The sequence below is a fragment of the Rattus norvegicus genome, chromosome 4 (assembly GCF_021556685.1).
Source record: "Rattus norvegicus strain SHRSP/BbbUtx chromosome 4, alternate assembly SHRSP_T2T, whole genome shotgun sequence".
Lineage (NCBI taxonomy): Eukaryota > Metazoa > Chordata > Mammalia > Rodentia > Muridae > Rattus > Rattus norvegicus.
The window spans coordinates 62,206,340-62,233,211 of record NC_141537.1 but is presented as its reverse complement, the minus strand read 5'-3'; the positions used below and the strand labels follow the sequence as shown (position 1 = coordinate 62,233,211).

The 26,872-nt window shown below is 41.9% G+C and overlaps 1 protein-coding gene across 9 annotated transcripts in view; it reads left to right on the top strand.

The window, feature by feature from the left end:
• Chchd3 (coiled-coil-helix-coiled-coil-helix domain containing 3) overlaps positions 1-26,872 on the top strand; it is a 256,469-nt gene that overhangs the window by 191,259 nt on the left and 38,338 nt on the right. For 7 of the 9 annotated variants that reach the window (XM_087656520.1, XM_087656519.1, XM_087656518.1 and 4 more), the window contains one exon: positions 12,773-12,843. The exons of the other annotated variants lie outside the window; for them this stretch is intronic. In XM_087656520.1, coding sequence (XP_087512646.1) covers positions 12,773-12,843 — 71 coding nt within the window. The remainder of the gene's footprint in view (positions 1-12,772; positions 12,844-26,872) is intronic. 9 annotated transcript variants of the gene reach the window in all.

The following is a 26,872-nucleotide window of genomic DNA, read 5'->3' as shown; positions in this document are numbered from 1 at the left end:
AAAAAAAAAAAAAAAAATTCTTGGTGGGAAACATGCTTGTATCAGTAAATATTTTTGTATCAAATAATTTTATCTAGAAAGAAATTAGTGAATCAAACATTTAATATGTGGTTTACATCATATTTACTTGACACGAATCCATGCCATCAACAGGCAAATCATGTCAAGACCTTTTCTCGTGGCTGATAGGGCAGGAGACTCCAGGGAGGGTGTCTATATCCGAGTGTCCTTAGCTGCAGCCTCATGGCGCTCACAGGCCTGGACCTCCTTTCAACAGAGCAGTGGTTTCCATCGAAAGACCACCTTGCAGGATCATGAGTACCTTTTATTTTTGGTTCTTTTTATAAAATCTCTTCGTTTTTATTTTTATTAACATATAAGAAGTAATGAGTTTCATTGTGATGTTTTTATGAGTGCATATAAACATATTTTGCTCATGTTAAATAAAGGATGCTTCGAGCATCTCTGCCAAAGGGCACGCTAAGCTTCTCTGTGTCTTCCAGCTTCACCATAAGAAAGCTCGTAGTTCTTTTTGAATCTCCCTGGATTCTCCACTGCAAAATGAACACTTGGTGTTTCAGCCACATTTGAGAGAATATATACATATACACATACCTTCTTTAGAAACAAGGTTATAGATATTTGAGTCAGGTAAAAAATAGTTTGATTTATATGACTGGGTAAATATAGTCCATGTAGGTCTCTTCTGCTTCAGATTTTCAGGTTAATCAAAGGACTTTGACATTAGAGGGCAACAATGACATTAAAATCTGAACAACCCGTATAGTAAGATGGTATCAAGTATAATGTAGTACTCTCAGGACACAAACACCAAGGGTAGATGTTCTCAGAACTACTGTATTTGGGTGAGAACAGTGTGAAGCTACAATTCTTTAGAGTAGTCTGGGGTTCATCTGCAGACATTATTAGTAAAAACGCTGACTTGGAATCCCTTTGTAAAGATGCCTGCTGTAATAAAGATGGTTTGCCACCATTCAAGAGTGCAGATGATTTTCACTTGTTTTAGCAACCCAGGAATTTACAGTTTTAGGGAATGTTCAGGCTAACGTGTTAAAAAGTAGCTTCCTCACTGTGGTGGTCTGAGTAAGAATGCCCTCTATAGGCTCATATATTTGAGTGTTTGGGTCCCAGTTGTGTCTGGGGAAGAGGTGTGTCATCGAGGGCTGGCACAATGCAACAGCCCGTGGCATGGCATTCCCAGTTCATGTTCATATGAACACGCCCTCGACCTCGTGTTTGAGGATTAAATGTAGTGTGATCTGACTCCTACTCCAGCACTGTGTCTGCCTCTGTGCTCATGCTTAGTGCCATTGTGGTCATAAACTCTTCTACCTTCTGGAACCACAAGTCCCCAGTTAAATCCCTTTCTTTTATAAGTTTTCTTGCGCATGGTGTTTTGTCATGGGAATAGAAAAGTAATTTAAGACACTTACCCCAAACCCTGTGATTTAGGAGTTACAGCTCCCTGTGCTCCACAGTGACTCTGAAGCAGCAAGTCCACAGGCTGTTTGTCCTAGGAACTCATGGGATACAAGGAAAAGGAGTCGGAGTTCCTTCCTAAAAATCTTCTACCTAGATTTGAGGTAGCCCCTAGGGGAACATCGGAAACTCTCCACCCAATTCCCATTTTCAACTCCTTACAGGATCCTGTCTGCACATGCCCCTAGCCATGGTCAGGTCTTTCCAGCTTGGCCTATAGCTTCTGACAGCAGGAGGGAGGTTCCACAGTGCACTGCAGTCTAGCATATACTCGTAGCTGAAGGATCAGGGGCCATTGGGTTTCCTGACGTAGGTCTATCCCTCTCTCGCCCTTAGCTACCCTGCTTTCCATCCTCCTCTTCCTTCATTTTATATTCCATAACCACCTGTGGGGAAGCTGTTCTTTCTTGAGAACAGCTACCAGTTCTTTGGAGATTATTCTTTTAAAAGTCTTTTCCTAATCTGCTGCATGTTTTCTACTATTGAATTAAAAAAATGAATTGAAGCTTATCATACCACTAGGACATAGAGATGCAGTAATGTCGTCATTTAAAAACTCCGTGCATCAGCAGAATACACTAGTCTTGGTTGCAGACTAGACCTGCCAATGCATGCAGAAAGTGATGTACTCAAGTCTCCAGGCTTCTCGAGCAAGTGATGAATTACAAAAGGCACACAGTAACTTTGCAGTGGAAAAGTCCTGGAGACACTCCTTAATTCAAGGTCAACACCAGTAGAAAGGTCTTGTGCCTTTAACAAACAGGAAAGAGCAGCTTGGTCTGTGGGAGTCCATCCCATCATGGGTCCAGCCCAATTAGAAGGGAACATTAGTCCCTACCATAAGGTCTATACAGAATATCTAACCACTGCCCTTCAATAATGCCAAACTTACAGTAGACAAGCAAAACCAAAGTTACTGTCACCAGTTAGAGGAAACTCAGCAGTGACAATGACTATGGGGTCCAAGGTTAGCTCCAAAACCGAGAAGGAGCATACCCGGGAAAATGCTAGTTCTGTCTAGAGTTCAGGGACTGGGGATATAGCCCGATCAGTAAAGTGTTGTCCTGCAAGCATAGCATGGACCCTCAGCATTCACATAAAAGGCCAAGCCCTGTGCTCTATAATAAGATAGTGTGTTGGAGAAAATCCTCACCATCATCTCTGAGCCTCTTCAGGTGTGTACCTACACACACACACATACACACACACACACACACACACACACACACACACAGCCCCTATGGTTCTATGGTTTAGTTAATATCTGCTACTACAACCACTAGTTACAAGTGCTGTTTCGGCGGCACAGGTCTTCCTGGTTGCTGCCGCTGCAGAGAGCCCGTGGGCAGCACCCCACGAGCGAACCTGAGCCTTGGGACCACAGGTAAGACCAAATTTTCTGCTGCAAGAAAGCTGCCTGGTGAGCTTGGGACACACGGAAGCAGAATTTCTCTAGGACCGGGCACGTTCTGTGTTTACCGGAAGTCCCACACCCACGGATCCCGGCCCGCAGCAGCTCTCTGCTCCCAGACCCGGTGAGAGAGAGACCCAACCGCCTGGTCAGGTGGGCACTCCTGAGGCTGCAGAGCGGAAGACACCACCAACTCTGCTCACCCCTGCCCACATCCCTGGCCCAAGAAGAAACTGTATAAGGCCTCTGGGCTCCCGTGGGGGAGGGCCCAGGAGTGGCAGGACCCCTGCCTGAGATACCACCGGAACCTGAAAGAAACAGACCAGATAAACAGTTCTCTGCACCCAAATCCCGTGGGAGGGAGAGCTAAACCTTCAGAGAGGCAGACAAGCCTGGGAAACCAGAAGAGACTGCTCCCTGCACACACATCTCGGACACCAGAGGAAAAAGCCAAAGACCATCTGGAACCCTGGTGCACTGAAGCTCCCGGAAGGGGCGGCACAGGTCTTCCTGGTTGCTGCTGCTGCAGAGAGCCTGTGGGCAGCACCCCACGAGCGAACTTGAGCCTCAGGACCACAGGTAAGACCAAATTTTCTGCTGCAAGAAAGCTGCCTGGTGAACTCAAGACACAGGCCCACAGGAACAGCTGAAGACCTGTAGAGAGGAAAAACTACACGCCCGAAAGCAGAACACTCTGTCCCCATAACTGACTGAAAGAGAGGAAAACAGGTCTACAGCACTCCTGACACACAGGCTTATAGGACAGTCTAGCCACTGTCAGAAATAGCAGAACAAAGTAACACTAGAGATAATCTGATGGCGAGAGGCAAGCGCAGGAACACAAGCAACAGAAACCAAGACTACATGGCATCATCGGAGCCCAATTCTCCCACCAAAGCAAACACAGAATATCCAAACACACCAGAAAAGCAAGATCTAGTTTCAAAATCATATTTGATCATGATGCTGGAGGACTTCAAGAAAGACATGAAGAACTCCCTTAGAGAACAAGTAGAAGCCTACAGAGAGGAATCGCAAAAATGCCTGAAAGAATCGCAAAAATCCCTGAAAGAATTCCAGGAAAACATAAATAAACAAGTAGAAGCCCATAGAGAGGAGACACAAAAATCCCTGAAAGAATTCCAGGAAAACACAATCAAACAGTTGAAGGAATTAAAAATGGAAATAGAAGCAATCAAGAAAGAACACATGGAAACAACCCTGGATATAGAAAACCAAAAGAAGAGACAAGGAGCTGTAGATACAAGCTTCACCAACAGAATACAAGAGATGGAAGAGGGAATCTCAGGAGCAGAAGATTCCATAGAAATCATTGACTCAACTGTCAAAGATAATGTAAAGCGGAAAAAGCTACTGGTCCAAAACATACAGGAAATCCAGGACTCAATGAGAAGATCAAACCTAAGGATAATAGGTATAGAAGAGAGTGAAGACTCCCAGCTCAAAGGACCAGTAAATATCTTCAACAAAATCATAGAAGAAAACTTCCCTAACCTAAAAAAAGAGATACCCATAGACATACAAGAAGCCTACAGAACTCCAAATAGATTGGACCAGAAAAGAAACACCTCCCGTCACATAATTGTCAAAACACCAAACGCACAAAATAAAGAAAGAATATTAAAAGCAGTAAGGGAAAAAGGTCAAGTAACATATAAAGGGAGACCTATCAGAATCACACCAGACTTCTCGCCAGAAACTATGAAGGCCAGAAGATCCTGGACTGATGTCATACAGACCCTAAGAGAACACAAATGCCAGCCCAGGTTACTGTATCCAGCAAAACTCTCAATTAACATTGATGGAGAAACCAAGATATTCCATGACAAAACCAAATTTACACAATATCTTTCTACAAATCCAGCACTACAAAGGATAATAAATGGTAAAGCCCAACATAAGGAGGCAAGCTATACCCTAGAAGAAGCAAGAAACTAATCGTCTTGGCAACAAAACAAAGAGAATGAAAGCACACAAACATAACCTCACATGCAAATATGAATATAAAGGGAAGCAATAATCACTATTCCTTAATATCTCTCAATATCAATGGCCTCAACTCCCCAGTAAAAAGACATAGATTAACAAACTGGATACGCAACGAGGACCCTGCATTCTGCTGCCTACAGGAAACACACCTCAGAGACAAAGACAGACACTACCTCAGAGTGAAAGGCTGGAAAACAACTTTCCAAGCAAATGGTCAGAAGAAGCAAGCTGGAGTAGCCATTCTAATATCAAATAAAATCAATTTCCAACTAAAAGTCATCAAAAAAGATAAGGAAGGACACTTCATATTCATCAAAGGAAAAATCCACCAAGATGAACTCTCAATCCTAAATATCTATGCCCCAAATACGAGGGCACCTACATACGTAAAAGAAACCTTACTAAAGCTCAAAACACACATTGCACCTCACACAATAATAGTGGGAGATTTCAACACACCACTCTCATCAATGGACAGATCATGGAAACAGAAATTAAACAGTGATGTCGACAGACTAAGAGAAGTCATAAGCCAAATGGACTTAACGGATATTTATAGAACATTCTATCCTAAAGCAAAAGGATATACCTTCTTCTCAGCTCCTCATGGTACTTTCTCCAAAATTGACCATATAATTGGTCAAAAAACGGGCCTCAACAGGTACAGAAAGATAGCAATAATCCCATGCGTGCTATCGGACCACCACGGCCTAAAACTGGTCTTCAATAACAATAAGGGAAGAATGCCCACATATACGTGGAAATTGAACAATGCTCTACTCAATGATAACCTGGTCAAGGAAGAAATAAAGAAAGAAATTAAAAACTTTTTAGAATTTAATGAAAATGAAGATACAACATACCCAAACTTATGGGACACAATGAAAGCTGTGCTAAGAGGAAAACTCATAGCGCTGAGTGCCTGCAGAAAGAAACAGGAAAGAGCATATGTCAGCAGCTTGACAGCACACCTAAAAGCTCTAGAACAAAAAGAAGCAAATACACCCAGGAGGAGTAGAAGGCAGGAAATAATCAAACTCAGAGCTGAAATCAACCAAGTAGAAACAAAAAGGACCATAGAAAGAATCAACAGAACCAAAAGTTGGTTCTTTGAGAAAATCAACAAGATAGATAAACCCTTAGCCAGACTAACGAGAGGACACAGAGAGTCTGTCCAAATTAACAAAATCAGAAATGAATAGGGAGACATAACAACAGATTCAGAGGAAATTCAAAAAATCATCAGATCTTACTATAAAAACCTATATTCAACAAAATTTGAAAATCTTCAGGAAATGGACAATTTCCTAGACAGATACCAGGTATCGAAGTTAAATCAGGAACAGATAAACCAGTTAAATAACCCCATAACCCCTAAGGAAATAGAAGCAGTCATTAAAGGTCTCCCAACCAAAAAGAGCCCAGGTCCAGACGGGTTTAGTGCAGAATTCTATCAAACCTTCATAGAAGACCTCATACCAATATTATCCAAACTATTCCACAAAATTGAAACGGATGGAGTACTACCGAATTCCTTCTACGAAGCCACAATTACTCTTATACCTAAACCACACAAAGACACAACAAAGAAAGAGAACTTCAGACCAATTTCCCTTATGAATATCGACGCAAAAATACTCAATAAAATTCTGGCAAACCGAATTCAAGATCACATCAAAACAATCATCCACCATGATCAAGTAGGCTTCATCCCAGGCATGCAGGGATGCTTTAATATACGGAAAACCATCAACGTGATCCATTATATAAAGAAACTGAAAGAACAAAACCACATGATCATTTCATTAGATGCTGAGAAAGCATTTGACAAAATTCAACACCCCTTCATGATAAAAGTCCTGGAAAGAATAGGAATTCAAGGCCCATACCTAAACATAGTAAAAGCCATATACAGCAAACCAGTTGCTAACATTAAACTAAATGGAGAGAAACTTGAAGCAATCCCACTAAAATCAGGGACTAGACAAGGCTGCCCACTCTCTCCCTACTTATTCAATATAGTTCTTGAAGTTCTAGCCAGAGCAATCAGACAACAAAAGGAGATCAAGGGGATACAGATCGGAAAAGAAGAGGTCAAAATATCACTATTTGCAGATGACATGATAGTATATTTAGGTGATCCCAAAAGTTCCACCAGAGAACTACTAAAGCTGATAAACAACTTCAGCAAAGTGGCTGGGTATAAAATTAACTCAAATAAATCAGTTGCCTTCCTCTATACAAAAGAGAAACAAGCCGAGAAAGAAATTAGGGAAACGACACCCTTCATAATAGACCCAAATAATATAAAGTACCTCGGTGTGACTTTAACCAAGCAAGTAAAAGATCTGTACAATAAGAACTTCAAGACACTGAGGAAAGAAATTGAAGAAGACCTCAGAAGATGGAAAGATCTCCCATGCTCATGGATTGGCAGGATTAATATAGTAAAAATGGCCATTTTACCAAAAGCAATCTACAGATTCAATGCAATCCCCATCAAAATACCAATCCAATTCTTCAAAGAGTTAGACAGAACAATTTGCAAATTCATCTGGAATAACAAAAAACCCAGGATAGCTAAAGCTATCCTCAACAATAAAAGGACTTCAGGGGGAATCACTATCCCTGAACTCAAGCAGTATTACAGAGCAATAGTGATAAAAACTGCATGGTACTGGTACAGAGACAGACAGATAGACCAATGGAATAGAATTGAGGACCCAGAAATGAAGCCACACACCTATGGTCACTTGATTTTTGACAAAGGAGCCAAAACCATCCAATGGAAAAAAGATAGCATTTTCAGCAAATGGTGCTGGTTCAACTGGAGGGCAACATGTAGAAGAATGCAGATCGATCCATGCTTATCACCCTGTACAAAGCTTAAGTCCAAGTGGATCAAGGACCTCCACATCAAACCAGACACACTCAAACTAATAGAAGAAAAACTAGGGAAGCATCTGGAACACATAGGCACTGGAAAAAATTTCCTGAACAAAACACCAATGGCTTATGCTCTAAGATCAAGAATCGACAAATGGGATCTCATAAAACTGCAAAGCTTCTGTAAGGCAAAGGACACTGTGGTTAGGACAAAACGGCAACCTACAGATTGGGAAAAGATCTTTACCAATCCTACAACAGATAGAGGCCTTATATCCAAAATATACAAAGAACTCAAGAAGTTAGACCGCAAGGAAACAAATAACCCTATTAAAAAATGGGGTTCAGAGCTAAACAAAGAATTCACAGCTGAGGAATGCCGAATGGCTGAGAAACATCTAAAGAAATGTTCAACATCTTTAGTCATAAGGGAAATGCAAATCAAAACAACCCTGAGATTTCACCTCACACCAGTGAGAATGGCTAAGATCAAAAACTCAGGTGACAGCAGATGCTGGCGAGGATGTGGAGAAAGAGGAACACTCCTCCATTGTTGGTGGGATTGCAGACTGGTAAAACCATTCTGGAAATCAGTCTGGAGGTTCCTCAGAAAATTGGACATTGAACTGCCTGAGGATCCAGCTATACCTCTCTTGGGCATATACCCAAAAGATGCCTCAACATATAAAAGAGACACGTGCTCCACTATGTTCATCGCAGCCTTATTTATAATAGCCAGAAGCTGGAAAGAACCCAGATGCCCTTCAACAGAGGAATGGATACAGAAAATGTGGTACATCTACACAATGGAATATTACTCAGCTATCAAAAACAACGAGTTTATGAAATTCGTAGGCAAATGGTTGGAACTGGAAAATATCATCCTGAGTGAGCTAACCCAATCACAGAAAGACATACATGGTATGCACTCATTGATAAGTGGCTATTAGCCCAAATGCTTGAATTACCCTAGATGCCTAGAACAAACGAAACTCAAGACGGATGATCAAAATGTGAATGCTTCACTCCTTCTTTAAATGAGGAAAAAGAATACCCTTGGCAGGGAAGGGAGAGGCAAAGATTAAAACAGAGACTGAAGGAACACCCATTCAGAGCCTGCCCCACATGTGGCACATACATATACAGCCACCCAATTAGATAAGATGGATGAAGCAAAGAAGTGCAGACCGACAGGAGCCGGATGTAGATCGCTCCTGAGAGACACAGCCAGAATACAGCAAATACAGAGGCGAATGCCAGCAGCAAACCACTGAACTGAGAATAGGTCCCCTGTTGAAGGAATCAGAGAAAGAACTGGAAGAGCTTGAAGGGGCTCGAGACCCCATATGTACAACAATGCCAAGCAACCAGAGCTTCCAGGGACTAAGCCACTACCTAAAGACTATACATGGACTGACCCTGGACTCTGACCCCATAGGTAGCAATGAATATCCTATTAAGAGCACCAGTGGAAGGGGAAGCCCTGGGTCCTGCTAAGACTGAACCCCCAGTGAACTAGATTGTTGGGGGGAGGGCGGCAATGGGGGGAGGGTTGGGAGGGGGACACCCATAAGGAAGGGGAGGGGGGAGGGGGATGTTTGCCAGGAAACCGGGAAAGGGAATAACACTCGAAATGTATATAAGAAATACTCAAGTTAATTAAAAAAAAAAAAAAAAAAAAGTGCTGTTTCACTGTAAAAGTTGTACTTGTGCTCTGAGTGAGATGTGAGGTCCTACTATTTTCTGCCCTTTATCTGACTCTAATATTTCAGTAAAATAAGTAAATAAACAAACAAATAAATGGGAAAAACATGCTTGTTTAGTAAGTGTATGTAGTGGCTTAATTTGTAAGAATATACTAAAATTCCACTCAGCCTGTACCCCTTCTTCAAACATGTGTTTATGTTCTAGCAAATTATACCATTTATTCTTAATTAGCCCCTTTGTGGGTAGAGAAAAGGCAGTGCCGTTTTTGCATATGTGTCAAATACAACCAAGTCCAGCTACATACTCTCTTCTCATCTTAAGGATTGAGAAGAGAGCTGTGAGCTGCACACCTTTGTATCCCTTTTTTGTGGCATCCTGCTTTTCTGTCCCCTTCTTACCACCAGCACAATATTGCTTCCAACTGAAGATAATCAACAATTTTTCATTCTTTTCAAACCACATACATTATATTCTACAGCATAGCTTCAACGTTTCTCCATATGTGCTTAGTTCTTTTTCTCTGCTATCTACATTTCTAGCAGAACACCCAGTATTTATCCTTTCTCCCATGGCAAATAGATTGAGAATTTGGGTTTGGGTTTTGAATGGATGGTTGATATTCTTGATGTCTTTTCTGAGGCCAAAGTAGGTCCTCTGAACTCTAGAAACAGTATCCACACTTGTAATGTTGTCTTCCTTTATAATTGGTTTTCTTTGATATTAGATTGAAAATTTCTCAAGGGTCTAATTTCCCAGAGTGAATTAATGTGATAATGTGGATCTGGTGTTAATTGAATAAGTAAATATTTTAATTAATTAAATACTGCCTATATATTTCAAATATTCTGAAGTGTTTATGTAGTGTTGCCTTCTTGTCACTTTTTATCATTAGAGAGATTTGTGCAGTACGGCAACTGGTCGCTGAGGTGGAAGTGTACAAGCAAACTGCGACCTACAGCTTTACAGTGAGAATTCTCTAGGAAGCTTAGAGGCAGCCACGGCACAGCTGCTCTGTGCTTATCTCATAGAATTTGTAACCAGCATCGTTTTCCCTGCCTTCCACATCACAGAGGGGCGGGCAGTCCACTGATTTGTACCGCAGCAAAATCCTCACTTCTGTGCATCATTCTCATTAGAACACTTTACTGTTTTTGATTATTTGGGATTTGTGTCCAAAGTGGAATTATACCTCAGTCCTCCCTCTCCCTATCTGCCCCATTATTTTATACAGATTTTCTCTTACTCTACAAAATATTCACCAGGTTTCACAGCTCTCTTGCTATTGATTTCAATAGCCAATCTAGACTAAGTAGTGCTAACTATTGTTCATATTTTACAGGCTACAAGGACTGAAGAAGTTGGGGAAGGTTAAAAGACTGACTCAAGTTCACAAACTAGACACAAAACTAGAGTTCTCAGCTCAGTCCTGTCCAGATGTTTAAGTTTTTTTATTCACCGTGAAGGGAGCACAAGTGTTATTGTGTGACCAGTATCAGTGACATAATGACCATTTGACAGCTAGGAACAGTGTTCTGATGCTATTAGTGGGAATCTGGTAGCTGCTTTTGTTGTTCCTTCTTTGTTAAAAATCTCCCAGGTAAAGCTTAAGGCAGTGAGACGAGCACAGGGAAGTCTTAGAAGTGAAGCACAGGGAGAGGCGCAGCTCACCTAAAGCTGCACTGTCCGAGAAGACAGAGGGCTTTTGATAGCCTTAGACCTACTGATGAGTTAACACCTCTCCACACAGAGTGTGGCTGATCCTCAGATTGCACTTTTTAAGCTGCAGAGGCAGTGCACTTAGGATACTGTCTTCATGTCAGAAATGCACTTTTGTGCTTGAAAATGATAAAAAATTACAATCGATCCTTACAACTGTTCTGTTCATCTTTATTGATCAGGTGCAAGAAAGATAAATCGTAGCCCAAATAAGATTATAGTAAATGTTAGCATCATAGGGGACTGGCGGTTGATAGAGAGCCATTCATCATCTCAAATGGTGACCTGTCCATGGCTCCAGCCACCCCAGTCTGCTGTCTAATCACATACCTATTGATTTTATCTGCATCTTAGAAACCTGGATGTGACTGTCATTGGACAACCCGGATTGTTAAATGCAAAGAGGTCACCGGTGTGAGGAGCTTTCATTTCCATTTTCTTACCAACCAACAATGATTTATTATAAAATAAACTACCCAAGCTGTGGCTGTGACGCCCTAGTGATTGGAGGGTGAGGGCACACAATAGAGCCTTGCATTGTTGCATCCTCTGTACTGCCCAGGGCTTTGCAGGGTATTTCATTCAGTCTGAGAGCTCATGGGTCATTTGGGTCGACCCCTCTAGTAACACTGCTTTCAGAGCAGCCTGCAGCTAGTCAAAAGGGGAAATTATCAGTCCTGCTGTCCCGGGGAAAGCATTGGCTGGCCGCTGCAGCTTAGCTTATGTTTTTCATGGGTTTATATCTTACAAGGTGCAACCTTTCTGCTAAGGTTACTAAGTCTGCCTTTTTGTTCATGTCGATTGTTAAAAATGTTGAGCTTCCCTAAGTCGTGTGAAAGTGATAGAACACTTCTTTTTGTTGTTGTTGTTGTTGTTGTTGTTGTTGTTGTTGTTGTTGTTGTTGTTGTTGTTCTATCAAAGATTCCCAGACCAGGTCTGGAAATTGCCCTGTAGATCAGGCTTGCCTGCAACTAACCCCTCTCTGCCTGCCTCTTGAGTGTTGAGATTAAAGGCAGGTACCATCATGCTTGCCTAAGATCCATACCGAAACACAATATTTTTTGGTAAATACTGCATTTGCATCACTGTAAATGTGTGTGAATTTTGTTCTTTGGGTTTAAGAACCTTTTGATTTTACTGCCCTAGTTAACCAAGTAAGGTAGTGCTAAGATATCCTTCAAAAATATGTTAGGAATTTTCACAGGCGGTGATCCTAAACATCTGGACATTTGTATCAATCAACATGAACAAAAAGGAAGACTTAGTAATTAGTAATCCTTTATGATGAATTAATATTGTGAACATCTGTCCTATATATATATGTATGTATGTATGTATGTATGTATGTATGTATGTATGTATGAATGTCAATTCTGCTATTTAAATGAGTGGCCTTCCATGTATTTAAGTACCGTGCCACTTCAGCACAAACCCCTCTACTTGTGGTGTGCCTACAACAAGGTTGCTTCAACTTTTTAAAACTGTAGGTCTTCAGAACATTTGTCTTCTAGCATAGTGAAAATGTGTCAACTTTATCCACAGAGCTCAGAATTCTACAAAGTTACTACCGAGGAATATCAGAAAGCTGCTGAAGAGGTGGAGTCCAAGTTCAGGTGAGCTTTACCCTGCCCTGGCCTGTGATCCCAGAGAAAGCTTGGCTCTGTTGCTTGGGATACTTGGAGGTGTTTTCAGGAGGTCAGACTACAGCCATGTTATCTGCTTCACTGGAACACTTGATGGGAGATTGTTGCTGCTCCATCCATTTATGAGTTAAGTAGAAAATAAAAGAAAGGGTAAGAGAGTTTTCAACTGAAGTAGTAGACGGCATAGAATGTTGTTGTAAATTACTACCTCTATTAATTGAAACATAGGAAACAGTCACTTTTAAAACGATGGGCAGGTCCCAATTTGGATATCTCGAATTTAAACTATTCTTTGTTTCTTCACAAGTACCTTGAACACATTTAAATGATAGACTTTACCTTGCCCTTGATTATGAAGGTGATGTTAAATCACTACATCTATTCATCCTCGTGATATCGAAATGAATATTCTGTAATTGATGGATCAAAGTGCCTGTGACCCATACCCTTATCTGTTCTCTTTACTGCCAGTTCTCTCTCATATTAGGTAAGAAGATATTTTACTGAGTTTAGAAAGGACTCCATTATATAACCTCTTTTAGTAGCATGTGTACAAATTAGTGAAGAAAAAAAGGTGTTGTGACAGATTTAGTTAAGAGATTACATTGAGCTCTGACCTCCTTTCTTGCACATGTTTATAAGCATTTAATAAAATGATTAAACCTTAAGGTAGAATTATTAGTTTCTGCTTCAGTGCCATTCGTGTGGTAATGGATATTTGTGTTACTTAATGTTGATTAAAATAAGTTTTTTTTAATGATGATTTGAGGTTTAAATAAATGTAAACTTTCTATCTTCCTTAGCGGAAAAAAAAAAAGAAAAAAAAAAAAAAGAATAGGGGACAGAGGAGATCTCCAACAGTGAGTCACAGTTCCACCCATCAGTCAATGCCATTTATCTTTGAAGTCAGAGTCTGTGTGGCCCAGGCGGGGCTCAGAGCTGGTATCATAGCAGACCTTCAATTCCTTGTTCTTTTGTCTTCACCTCACAATTGCCGTGGTTATAGCTATGTGCCACAGGTCTCATTCTAGGAGACCAGGAAGCTTTAAATGGCTAGAACATACGAGTGAACAAGGCCCTTGGTTTTATCCCTGGCACCACATTAAACCATGTCAACCTGGGATACATAAGATGCTGTTTCCAAATTCAGATAAAAGGTTGGATGTTGAACTAATATTGAAAAGTAGTACTGTACCTACCGAATTTTTTGATATCGTAGTAGTTTATCTTTTCTCCCGATAGAATAAGATTTCCAAATCCATTCATTTTCCTACTTGGAAACCCTTTGACTTGGCATCCTGGATATTTCTTCATTCTAAGATATCACTATAAAAATAACTGTAGTTTAAGTTAGAAAGCAACGAAGACTAGAGTGTTCTGCGAGTCTTCGTAAAGAGCACGGCGTTTGTCTTTGACTGGAGAAAGATATTGAGTAGGTGGAAGAGGAAGATGTCCAGAAGGAAAATGTTCCTGTTTTGTTAGTGGGTGACAACTTTAGTGAAGATCAATGGCTCAAGAGATTAGCACAGGATAGAGCTGCAGAGGTCACAGGTCACCAGCTGCCAGGCTGAAGGTGGATCTTCATTTAGGAAGAAGTAAATGGGGTGGGTTGAGCCCAATAGTGCCCTGGTTCAGTGCTTTGTAGGAATAGACAGGCTTGGCTGGACATGTAAGAAACAAGAGTCCAAAGTACCAGGCGGGCGTCCTCAGCTGGTAAGAGCAGATTTATGCGAACTGTTTGTTAGATTGGATATGAGTGAATAGCTGGGTAATGGAGTACGCTCCAGGTCTGCAGAAGGCTAGAGAAGGAAGTCCCCACCCAACACTCAGAGTTTTCTAAGGCCTTCATGGCCTGCAGATGGCCACTTTCTCCTCCTGCCTTCACTTTGTGTGTATCTTCTAGTCTTTTAAAAATATATAAGGACAGTAGTCAGACTAGACTACAGCCCATTCTTATTTATTCTACATTAATTACCTTAAAAAAACTGATCAAGCTTTGTAGATCTGCCTGCCTCTCTCCAAGTGCATGCTAGGATTAAGATGTGCCACCACAGCCACCCCTCAGTGGCTTTAATAACCTAAATGCAGTCCTACTTTGATGTAGTAGGCACTAGAGTTTAGCATATAAGTTAGAAGGTAAGGATGACACAGGTGAGTCCTTCCATTCCTTGGATAGAACAGGTAAAAGAACCATGCTTGTGAGTTTAGCAGTTAGAAAACTGATCATCTTGAAGAATGTCTGATTCCGGATAAGAAAAATGACTCTTTAAAGTGCTCCACTGATCCATCCTTCCACGAAATCTGCACTTAACTACTGAAAAGGAAGCATGAGAGAACCCATGAACCACATGAGTGTTTTGATGACTCTACAAGAAAATGTGGACCTAGAGGGTAAACTGAGTTATGAGAAGAATCCCAATAGCATCATTTTCTTGCACTCTGATGTATTGTTTGTACAGTCTAGTTAGGATCTGGACTGACTGGTGAGTTAGGCTTTGCCTTTGCCACAGACAGGTCCAGATTGCATCAGGCTCCTTGAGAGATAATGCCAAAAACTTTGGAACCTGTCTTGTGGTGGAAATTGTTATTTATGGTGGGCTCCTCAGCTCATGTGATATCAGGGTGATAGGTCAAAGACTGACCCACGAGACCTCAGGAAGTCTGTGCACTAAAGCAAGGTATGCTCCCCTGCTTGGCAGTCCGAGTAGACGGTCTCTCGAGTCCTCGGCCAGGTAACTGGCCCTGGGGGCAGTATCAGCTCTGCAGTCAGAGCTCTCCACACTGCCCGTGCGTCTCCTCTTCTGGCTAATTTTTTGTTACCCTTTCCCAGCAATGAAGCATAATTGACTTTGGCTTAGTTCTCTTGAGACTTTCTGAGTGAATTCTCAGTCCCTAGAGCAGTTTGAGAGCCTTGCCACTTAGTTTTGTCAGCAGTAGGGAAGTCTGTGGAATGTTCCCTCAGACTACCATTTTCCCAACTGCAGTGCCAACAAATAATTCCGGCTTACTTCATACTTTGAAGAGGGTTTAGGATTCATATTTTAGAGAGAAGTTCTTACTATCCCTGTGTTGCTGCTTTCTGGCTACTGCCTGTTAGGTGGAACATCTCAGAGTGCCCTGTGCTGATTTGCACTATGACTAGAAGAGGGACTTCCCAGCTTCAAAGAATAAAAACTGCTTAGAAGAGTCAGTTCCATGTCTCCTTAGAAGATTGACCATCACAAACTGTCATGACCCTCCGTCTGTTCGAAGCAGTGACTCTATCTTAGTCTGTCTTGGCTGGCCAGGTGACTCTGACTGCTTCCACCCTGTACACCTGTGTAGCACCTAGGAGCTTCTCTTTGAGGCTGTCTGACCATCCTGAACCTGAACTCAGCAGTCTCACTTAAGCAGCAAACACAGAAGGCTCTTCAGTCCTTTAGTTAATTTTGTTTGCTGCTAGAAGATTGATTAGGATGTACCTTGCTTGGCTGCACGAGATGAATACTTTTTAAATTGCCATTTTAAGGGCAATCTTATATTCCTAAAATGGGGCTTGCATGACGTCACCCAAAGAGGAAAGAAAGTGAGAATTATCTAAGATAGCAGATGGCTAATATCTTGATGTCAGCTCCTCCTGCCAAGACAGTCCAGGGCCAGTTAAAATACTAGCTCATGTTCTTAGCCTGCAAGCTCAGAAAACCATTTAGGCACGTTAGAATTAGTGGGGCTTCTCTTTTCCTACTTCATCTACATGGCATGCATTCCTAGAAATGCTGGTGTGACCCACCCCTGTTGTGTTCTACATGTGTGTGAGGAGGACAGGTGGTCTCACTGGGGCAAAGCCTATGATGCAGCATAAAAGAGGAAAGACCAGCTTCTCAAGTGAAGACCCTTCCACAGACCCAGAGTTCTGTTGTAAAGAGAGCTACCTCCCCAATATACTCTAACATGATCACCACTGTTCTGGTGTGAATTATAGAACTTAAAGACAATACATACTATTTAATTTTTTCTTCAAGAACTTTTTTCCATAATAGCTTTGTTTCTAGCTATGAGACATAAATCCAGCGGTCAGTGAGGTGGCTCAGCAAGTAAAGGCATTTGCTGCCAAGCTCACAACCGGAATTCAATACCTGGAAGTCTCGTCGTATTAAGAGAACTTATTCCTGCACATGTATTGTAGCGCTTACTGCCTGCAGTAGAAAGCAGCTTAAGATCATAGCTTGTGACCACTTGGTGTTAGCATCCTGTTCCTCAATATGACAGGAAGGTTTTTCTTTATCTAGCCTTCCCTGTTGTATAGCTAATTAGAATGTTACATTTACCGGTGTTACATCAGGTTGGGAGTGTAGCTCAGAAGGTAGAGTACTTGGCCAGTGTGCCTGAGGCTGTGGGTTCAATCCTCAATACTACAAAGAACAAAAGAGATTGTATGTGGTGCTTAGGGCAAGTCTAACTCAAAATACACGTTCAATAAATGTTAGATTTTATCATTGTATTAGAGTTATAAAACTATGTGCCAAAGGAATACACAAAATCTAGATGGTATTAGGGCACTCTAACAGAACAGAAAGAGAGATAACAAGAGGAGAAATAAGGACTGAAGGCCGTCCATAGCCTAACCAGGATTCCTAGCACACATGGACAAACAGTATAGCTCTCAGAGATGTGTCTCAGTGGAGCAGTGAATCCTGCAGGGCCTGTTTTCAGTCAACATCAGAACGGCCTCTCCCTGGTAGATCGGTGCTCACGTATCAGCCCGTACAAAGCAGAATGCTCCTGGGTCTGTGCGTGCAGACTGTTTTTAAAGCCAAGACTAAGCAAGTGTAAAGCACATGCCAAAGAAACATGAACTACGGTACAGTAAAGACAGTGCAGTGCTGTAGGAAGCACTTTAGGATTGGTTGACATTTCCTTCCCAGGCTGTTCTTAAAATAATAAAGAGAACAATTTCTACCTTCCATCAAAGAAGGGATGAGGTGGAAAATGGTTTGGGTCTTGAGCAGTGCTTTTGGAAGGGCTTCATTGGAGACTGAGCTTCCCAACTTGGCCTTAGCCTCATTGAATGGTGATGCAATGTAAAGAAAGCAGTGCGATTGTGAGATTGCACATGTATGCAGGTAATAGAGCCAGCTGTGTGCCGGAGTACAGGAGAAACTTCACTTTGACCCTTGAATGACGTCATCCACCTGGCTTAGATATCTAGGCTCTTAGAAAGAAGCTTGGGCTAGCCTCATAAAGTCTTAAAGGTTAGCTAGCCTGAAGGAATGATGCTGAGGTGGTTTTAGAGTGTCTGGAATGCTATGCAAAGCTTGTGCAGATACAGTGGGCTTTGTGAGTGTCACCGGCTACTCAAAGTGTTTCTTCCATGTAAAAACCCTTTGCCTTTAAAATGTCCTTGACTTTGGGGATCCGTTTCACAGTACTATTTCTTGTAGGTGTTGGTGAGGCCTGCAGGTCTGGTGACATCAGCAAGTGCTTCTCCTGTTTGCTATCATCACAGTGTAGGTCACAGACAGTTGTAAGCAACAGCGCTTAAAAGATCCTGCTTAATTGGCTGTACAGTAATTAAATAAGGTTTTGGCTGGTAAATTTATAATTCTAGTAGAAGCCTAGACCAGTGTGTCCAAATGTCTGTGTGACTTCAATTTGGAAATATTAGATTAATAGGACTAATTGTACTGCAGGTACAGAATTTACCCTGATTAATGTCTTAAGTCTCTTCTAGAAGTTTAGTCAGGTAAATTTATGTTACTTTTCCACCTAAACTTTTAATTAAAAGTGATTTCAGAACTTTGAGCCGCTCAGTGGCAACTTGCTGCTTGTCTGAGGTGCTCTGAGCTTGTGCTCTGGCAGCTTTCCAGGACTCCAGCTGCCATCCTGAGTCACCCCTCTTATCAGAGGACTGCCGCTATAGCCATTGCTGAGTATTGGCGTCTGCTGCTGACAAGTTCCCTACACTCTGTCCTTCGTGCTCACCAAAGTCTACTTAAAACCTGCGTTAGTGCTGTGTGAATGGACCTAGCCTGCCAAATGTACATGAAAAATCTTTTATCTATGATTCTCATTGATCATTTTGAAATGATCAAATGGTTTATCTCAGTCAGACACTAATTCACATTGATCAAATTCAAAATGACCCAGTTGACTTAGTTTCTACTGAACACAAATTGTATTAAAACAACATTATTTGGGCATGCTGCCTGTTCTAATGCAGGAGTGATGATGTTACAGCCGTTACATCATAGCAAGACTTATTGTGTTATAAAGCTGTCTCCTTCATAATGAAAAGTTTACACAAGAAGAAAGTGCATATTCCAGGAAAAATGGGGCTCCAGGCAAGAATTTGGACTTCTACTAATTAAATTCTACATTTGTATTGGCCCTCCACCACCTCCCACCCCCCACCCCCCACTCTTTTCTTTTTTAATTTGGGAGTCTGTGAGCAGGAAATAGAGCAGCTGCAGTGGTGACATTTAATTCCCTAAGGCCCTTGGAGCCAAGTAACATCTTGATTATTCAGTAAGAGAGAAGTTGAAGAAGCAAAATTCTAGATAAAATAAATATACCTGTGCCCTCTGCACATGCCCTTCTCGGTTACAGTTGCCAGTTTAGAAGTTCAGGGTTATCTGTGGGTTTTGTTTTTTAAACATAAGCTCACCTGTATTGACCTCTGCAGTATTTTTGTACCCTATGGAATGTGAGGAGAATTTCAATTCTTTTAAAGAAAATGTTTATGCTTAAGACTGTACTTGGAGCTGGAGAGGTTGCCGGGCCAGTAAGTATGCAATGCTTTTGCAGAGGCGACTCACAACTGTCTGCAGCTCCGAGAAACCCCATGCCTTCCTATGGCCTGCAAGAGCACCAGTACTCATACAGTGCATATGAACTCATAGGAGCAGACACACACGTGCACACAAGAAATAATATTTTCCAAAAAAAAACGTATTTTTATGTATGGCTCAGAGCAAAGGCTGAACATGGACTTGGCTGTTTAACATACTCAGTCCCAGCAAATGACTTACTGTGTCTTTGATGTTTCCTAGTTCCCAACAGTGAAATGTAAACTGTTACTGCCTCCCTGTTATTTTAGGCCCCGAAGCTGAAAGGTTTAAGATGAAGAGAAGAAAGTTCCTCTTTCTCTGTGGGAAAAGATTGTCTTAATTTGTTTCTTTAAGTCTAATATGGAAAGGGTTACCTTCAAGTGTGTTTGGATGATGCCATCAGGAATGTGAAGAGTAGACCCAGCCCCAAGCTGTCCTCTGGGTTGCTCATTTTCCTCTGAGTATCAAATTAGTTCCAAGGAAAGAGAGGCAGCTTTGAAGAGAGACACCAATATTTGAGAATATTTCTTTCTGTAATGAGCATTTGGAAATTATTATGTTTGGATGTTGGGGGCAGGAGACACTTTAGTATTTTATACTCCTTGGCCCCAGGAGTGGAGCCCTGCTAATCAGGTCTTTTAGTTCCTTGAGTTGAATCTTCACGGCTTAATCCACACATTTTTTTATGAGAATAGAAGTAAATGGCAAGATAGGTCCAACTCTTGGGACTTAAATTTCCAACTGTATTTTTTTTAAAGATTTATTTATTTATTTTTATATGATTACACTATAGCCATCCGCAGGCACACCAGAAGAAGACATTGGATCCCATTACAGACAGTTGTGAGCCACCATGTGGTTGCTGGGAACTGAACTCAGGACCTCTGGAAGAGCAGTCAGTGCTCTTAGCCACTGAGCCATCTCTCCAGCCCACAACTGTATTTTTAACCTACAGCTTTCCACTGAACTCATGGTGTCTTGTAGAAAGAGGCAGGAAGTGGTGTTACTCATTTCCATGAAAGGCAGTACAAACTGCAGCCACCTCTGGACAGCTGCATCTGTCTGGAGCACTGTGGAAACGCTCCTGTCCCTTCAGCAGAGGCAGAAGTCACAGTGTAACCAACATCAGTGATGCTGCAGCTAAGGTAGCTGTGGCCCTGTCACTTGGCAGTCACTTGCTGGTATTCCTTGGGGGTCTTCTCACCTTTACTGAATGGAATGTGCGAAGCCACTCAGGCTGCTACCCTAAGTCTGTGAACTCATATCTCTTTCCCGTGGAAAGGAACAGATTGTTCTATTTTCCCCTACAGAAACATTAGCATTGAACTTTCTTCTTCTGTAATCAATACAATCCATTAAGAATCTAGCATTCCTTACATGTTATATGAAATATTAATTGTACCCTGTTAGTTAGATAAATAGATTGAGCCACAGTGATACCTTGTTTCTGTCAGTGTGTTAAGTGAGAACTTGGTGAATTAGAGGGTATTTGTTTATTGGTCCTTGCTTATTTCGATAATTAACTATATCACTCACAGTTTTAAATAGTATAATATAGTTTAAAAGTAATTTCTAGCTACTAACTACAGTTTATTTAGTTTGTAAAGGTACCACGTTTTTTAAAAAAATCTTTAGTTTTTCTTTTGATGCTTTCAAAGATAAGGAAACAAAATTTTGCTCTCTGAGTGCCACTCAGAGAGTATTGAGGCTTGTAGGAGGGCCAATTATAGTTAATTATTGTCTGACTGACCTGCCACATTATAACATGTCCAGGACATTTCTGTAAGACAGATGTTAAATTCTGCCACCATATCAAGTTTGCAAAGTTAACCAGCGTAAGTTTTTGTGACAAAAAAAAAAAAAAAAAAGTATCAAAGAAGTTGTCTGCCCATAGAAGTGGGAAGTCTTGAGATGTCTAGGATGCTGTCCAGGTAGCTGTATTATGAAGTTTGTCTGTGTCTTATCACTGCGGAGTCTAATAAACGTCTGTTAGTTCTAACCTGCTTTTAAACAAGTAAGCTGCAGATGTAACAGCTGCCTCTTTGCTATGTGTGAGTGAAAATCATGCACAATTGAGTTGCAGATTCTTTTTTTTTTTTTTTTTTGGTTCTTTTTTTCGGAGCTGGGGACCGAACCCAGAGCCTTGCGCTTCCTAGGTAAGCACTCTACCACTGAGCTAAATCCCCAGCCCCATGCACAACAATTGAAACCTAGACTTTCAGGATGATTAGACCTAAGCAGACCCTCTTACCCATTGACTGTATAACAACCAAACCTGCCCACTGGGATGGCATCTTCCTATCGTGGCTCCTTGGCTTTTTCATAGCAAGTAAGAACAATATAACAATTGGTAAATAACTACTTTAGAGAGCAATTCAATGCTGTCTTAGTTAGGGCTTTACTGCTGTGAACAGACACGGTGACCAAGGCAGGTTTTATAAAGGATAACATACACATATTTGGGGCTGCTTGAGAGGGTCAGTCCATTGTCATCAAGATGGGAGCATGGCAGCATCTAGGCAGGCAGAGCTGAGAGTTCTACATCTTCATCTGAAGGCTACCTGTGGAAAACTCTTTCAGGCTGCTAGGGTGAAGGTCTGAAGCCCACACCCACAGTGACACACCTCCCAACCAGGCCACGCCTCCCAACAGTGCCACTCCTTGGGCTAAGCATATACAAACCATAACAGATAGATACTTTGTCCATTTAGCAAAATAATAGTAGTAGATTCACCCCCTGGGACCTGTAAATCCCCATTTCCCCAAAACCATGGGTCTTAGCCAAATTTACAGCACCAAGCATTTATTTCCTCCTGTGGATGGAACATTCCTTAAATCCCATTGAAGGGGTTAGTTATGGCCCTAGCAGTCATGCCACTATTGCAGCTGTGGGTATATCTTGTCACAGTGATCATTAGTATACTTCATCGGGCACATGGGTGGATAGGAAAGAGAGGAAGTTGATGACTTTATTCCCCACAGCAGCCTACATAGTCCCTTCCGGTACTATGAAAACTAGACATCAGTGAGGAAGGGTCTGATGTGTACCAACTTGATTTCTCCATTATGATCTCTTTAGCAATACAATATTACCATCAAGTCTGATGGGCAAATAAGAGCTCAGTGATTGGCTTAGGGGTCTCTGGAACACTCTGACCAGCTTAAAAGGAGATAACCCATACCTGGCATTGGGTTTTTGTCTGACAAACTATTGTTTCTGGAAAGAGCATTATCCTTTGTATAGGGTATTTGTATGTGTTTATGGACCTTATAGAATAGTAGATATGGCTTTTTCAGACATCCTTAGTGTTAGTTAACCTTCCTGATCACTTCTACACTACAATTCCATCCCTCTCTCTACCTAAGCCTTCCTCCCTATTACTCCCTTTCCCTACATCATAGCACGTGTGTTCCACCATTTCCACCCCCAACCAACAGTCCCTGTCTTAGAGTTTCTATTGCTGTGACAAAGCACTGTGACCAAAAGCAAGCTGGGGGGGTGGGTGTTATTCTGCTTACACTTCCACAGCAGTGTTCATTAAAGGAAGTCAGGGCAGGAACTCAAACAAGGCAGGAACCTGGAGTCCAGGAACCGATACAGAGGCCATGAAAGGGTGCTGCTTACTGGCTTGCTTCACATGCTTGATCATCCTGCTTTCTTATAGAGCCCAAGACTACTATGCCATGCACTACCCGCCATGAACTGATCCCTCCTCTACTGATCATTAATTGAGAAACTGAAGCTTCTTCCTCTCTGATGATGCTAACTTCTCTCAGTTGACACACAGATCCAGCGAGTACATTCCCTTTCTAGTTTTCTGAATTCAAGAGGTACTCCAAATTAAACACATAAATTAAATATTAAACACAAGATCTATGTATGAATAAGAACATGGCCATGCTCGTCTCTCTGGGTCTGAGTTACCTCTCAATATGATATTTTCAGTTCTACCTATTTAACTACAATTTTCAACTTTCTTTATAGCTGTTTAAAATTCCATTGTTTAAATGGTTACCATTATTAATATTTATCCCTCAGATGATGGCTATCTAGGCTCGTTCCATATACTAGCTATTGTAAACAGCGAAGTTGTAAACGTGGGGCGAGCTTGTGTCTACATAGTAGGAAATAGCCCTTGGGGTATGTATGCCCAGGACAGGGATAGTTGGGTTGTATGGCATATCTATTTCTAGTTTTCTAAGGATTTTTCACAGTGGTTGTATTGTACACGTTCCTATAAACAGTGCACAAGGCTTCGTGTTGCTATATTTTCACCAGCATCTGTTGTCTTTTGCTTTTGTTATTAATGATTTGTTCTTATTTAATGTGTTTTGTCTTCATGTATGTATGTCTATGAGGGTGTCAGATCCCCTGGAACTGGAAGAATAGCCGGTGCTCTTAACCACTGAGCCTCCTTTTGTTTTCTTAATCTTAGCCATCTGATTAGGGTAAGATGAAATCTAAAAGTCATTTTAGTTTGCATTTTTTTGGTAGATAAGGCTGGTGAGCACCTTTTTGTTTTAAAATATTTCTTCATTAATTATATTTCTTCTAAGAACTAGCTTGATTTTATAGCCTACTTCTGATATCTGTTCTTTTTTTTAGGCCATTGTAAGTGGGATCAGCTCTCTTATTTCTGTCCTTGTCTTTGGTTCCTAGAATGGCTACTGATTTGCGTGAGCTGATTATCACCTGCTACTTTCTTCGAAGTTTTTGTCAGATCTAGGTCATTTTCCTCATGGCTTGGTTTCTTTTTCTCCCCCCCCCCCCCCCCCCAACTGGGGACCAAGCCCAGGGCCTTGCGCTTCCTAGGCAAGCGCTCTACCACTGAGCTAAATCCCCAACCCCCATGGCTTGGTTTCTAATTCTTTCAAGACACTAGTCCTCTATGAGAAGTAAACCTGGTAAGAACTTTTCCTTGTTCTGCAGGCTCCCTTCTCAGTCATAGCTCTCTTCACAATGCAGGCGGAAGCTTTAGAATTCTTGAGGTGTTGATTGTTGGTTTATACCCTGGGCAGCCAGAGCTCTGTTTAAAAGACCTTACCAGAGCTTATATCCTAAGTGTGTGCCCTACTTCTTTTTCTAGAAGTTTGAGAATTGCAGACTGACATTAGGTGTTTGATCCACTTGGAATTGATTTGGGGTTGGGTGGGAGTCTTTTTCATTTCTCTACTTGCATATATCCAGTTTTCCTTTTGTTAAAGTTCTGTCTTTCCTCTGATGTGTATTTTTGGCATCTGTCAAAATCCATATAGCTATTGTATGCACAGATATCTAGGTCTGCAGTTCCACCTGATTGATGTGTCTGTTTTTTACCAGTACAATGACAGTCCTGTAGGACAACTTGAAATCAGGAATGGTGCTACCTCCAACAGTCTTTTTGTTGTTGTTCAGAATTATTTGGGCCATCTGTTGTCTTTTGTACTTCTGTATGGATTTTTAAGGGTTTTGGTTTTGTTTTTTTCCAATTTCTGTGATGAATTACATTGTAATTTTGATGGGGATGACTTTGAATCTTTAGACTACTGTGGAAGGTAAGGTGGCCATCTTCATATTTATCCTACCAGTCCACGCGCTTGGATGTTCTTCCATTTGCTGGTGTCTTGGGTTATTTTCTACAGAGGTTTAGTTTCTGTCCTATAGGCCTTTCAGCTCCTTAGTGGGGTGTATTCAAAGGCATGTGTGTGCTGGCTTGTTTCTTCAGGCATTGCGCGTAGGCTCGCTCTCTTATCTCTGCCCTGTCTCTGGGACTAGGAGGGCTACTGACTTGGACGTGTTGGTTTTGTCACCTGCCAGTGTCTGTCAGCTCTAGGAGTTTCCTGATAGAGTCTTTGGGTGTCTTGTCACCTTCAAATAGGGACAATGACTTCTTCCTCTTAAGGGGGATTTGAAACTAGTACTGGTAAATGAAACATTCATACTGTGAGCAGCACCGATGCATTTTCATATAATAATTCCAGCAGCAGCAGTTGGTTCGTTTTCCTTACTGAGTCCTGGCAGAATGCTGGAAGCTTGTAAGAGCTCGAATCTTGGCCCTTCCCTACTTGTTGACAGAAAAGCACACATGCTCCCATGCTACAGGACCGCCAAGCATCCCCAGCCATCCTCCTCTTGCTCACATGGCTGCCTCAAGTTACTTACTTCATATGTGTTCTTTTTCCTTGGCCTGAGGTTAGACTCATTCCGTGTGAGTGTCCCTGTACTGGTAATCAGCGGCGTCCCCTGGAAACTGATAGATGTGCTCATTAAGGCGAGATTTCGCTCTTGGCTCTGATTCACAAGTCACCTCAGCTAGTGTTTGTGGATGAAGCTGGCAAAGAATTCTATGTGGTGATGTATCTGGCTTTCTCCTCTGTCAAGCACTGAAACCCCAGTTTTCTATGCTCCTTGTGTGTGGTGGGAATCTTACCAGCACAAGGACGTCAGCTATTTGCTAATTACAGTGTTTATACAAGAAAGACCAGGGGCTGCTGCTGTGTGTTGGAATGTTTCCCCTCATTTTCTTCTCTTGTGCTTCTATAACTATACAAATGCTTACTTGTGAGGCAGATCTCCGCATTCAGACTCTGAAGACCACCAGCCTGCTACTAGCATGGATCTCAGCAAAGCTGCTGGGTGAAACATGCATTCAGCGAGGTTTGTGACTGGGAGTTTGAAGTTAGCCTACACCTGTTCTTTCTCTGCTTTCAGGATGAAAAATGAATTGCCAGTTACTGTCGACATGTTCAGACATGTTCATATGGCAGAAGCCTGCTCAGCCTACTCTCTGCTGAGCCCCCAGCTAGGGACCCATCAGGTCTGGGGAAGGGGTGTGCTGGCAAGGAGGAAAGAGGAAAAGGGATCGCTCTCTGAGCCCATCCCCTTTCCCTTGCTTGTGCAAGCTGTGGGCAGGAGGTCAGTACCTCTCACCTTTGCTTCCCCAGCAGAGGTCTTGAGCCAGATGAAGCAGTCAAAGCTGGGTACCAGCACATGGGTGCAGTCTCATTACTCTGCAAGCTGCAGGCCCAGATGCTGCTGTTTTCTGCAGTGGGCCTTGCTGATTCACATTCCTAACACCTCCCTTACAGCTCATTTGGTGCTGCCTGTCCGTCATTCACAGCTCTTCTCTTTGGGGAGTGGGTGTTTCCCCAACACAAAAGATGCTAAATAAAGGAGAATTTGAGAGGTGGCGCTTCAGTATGTCCCTCAACCA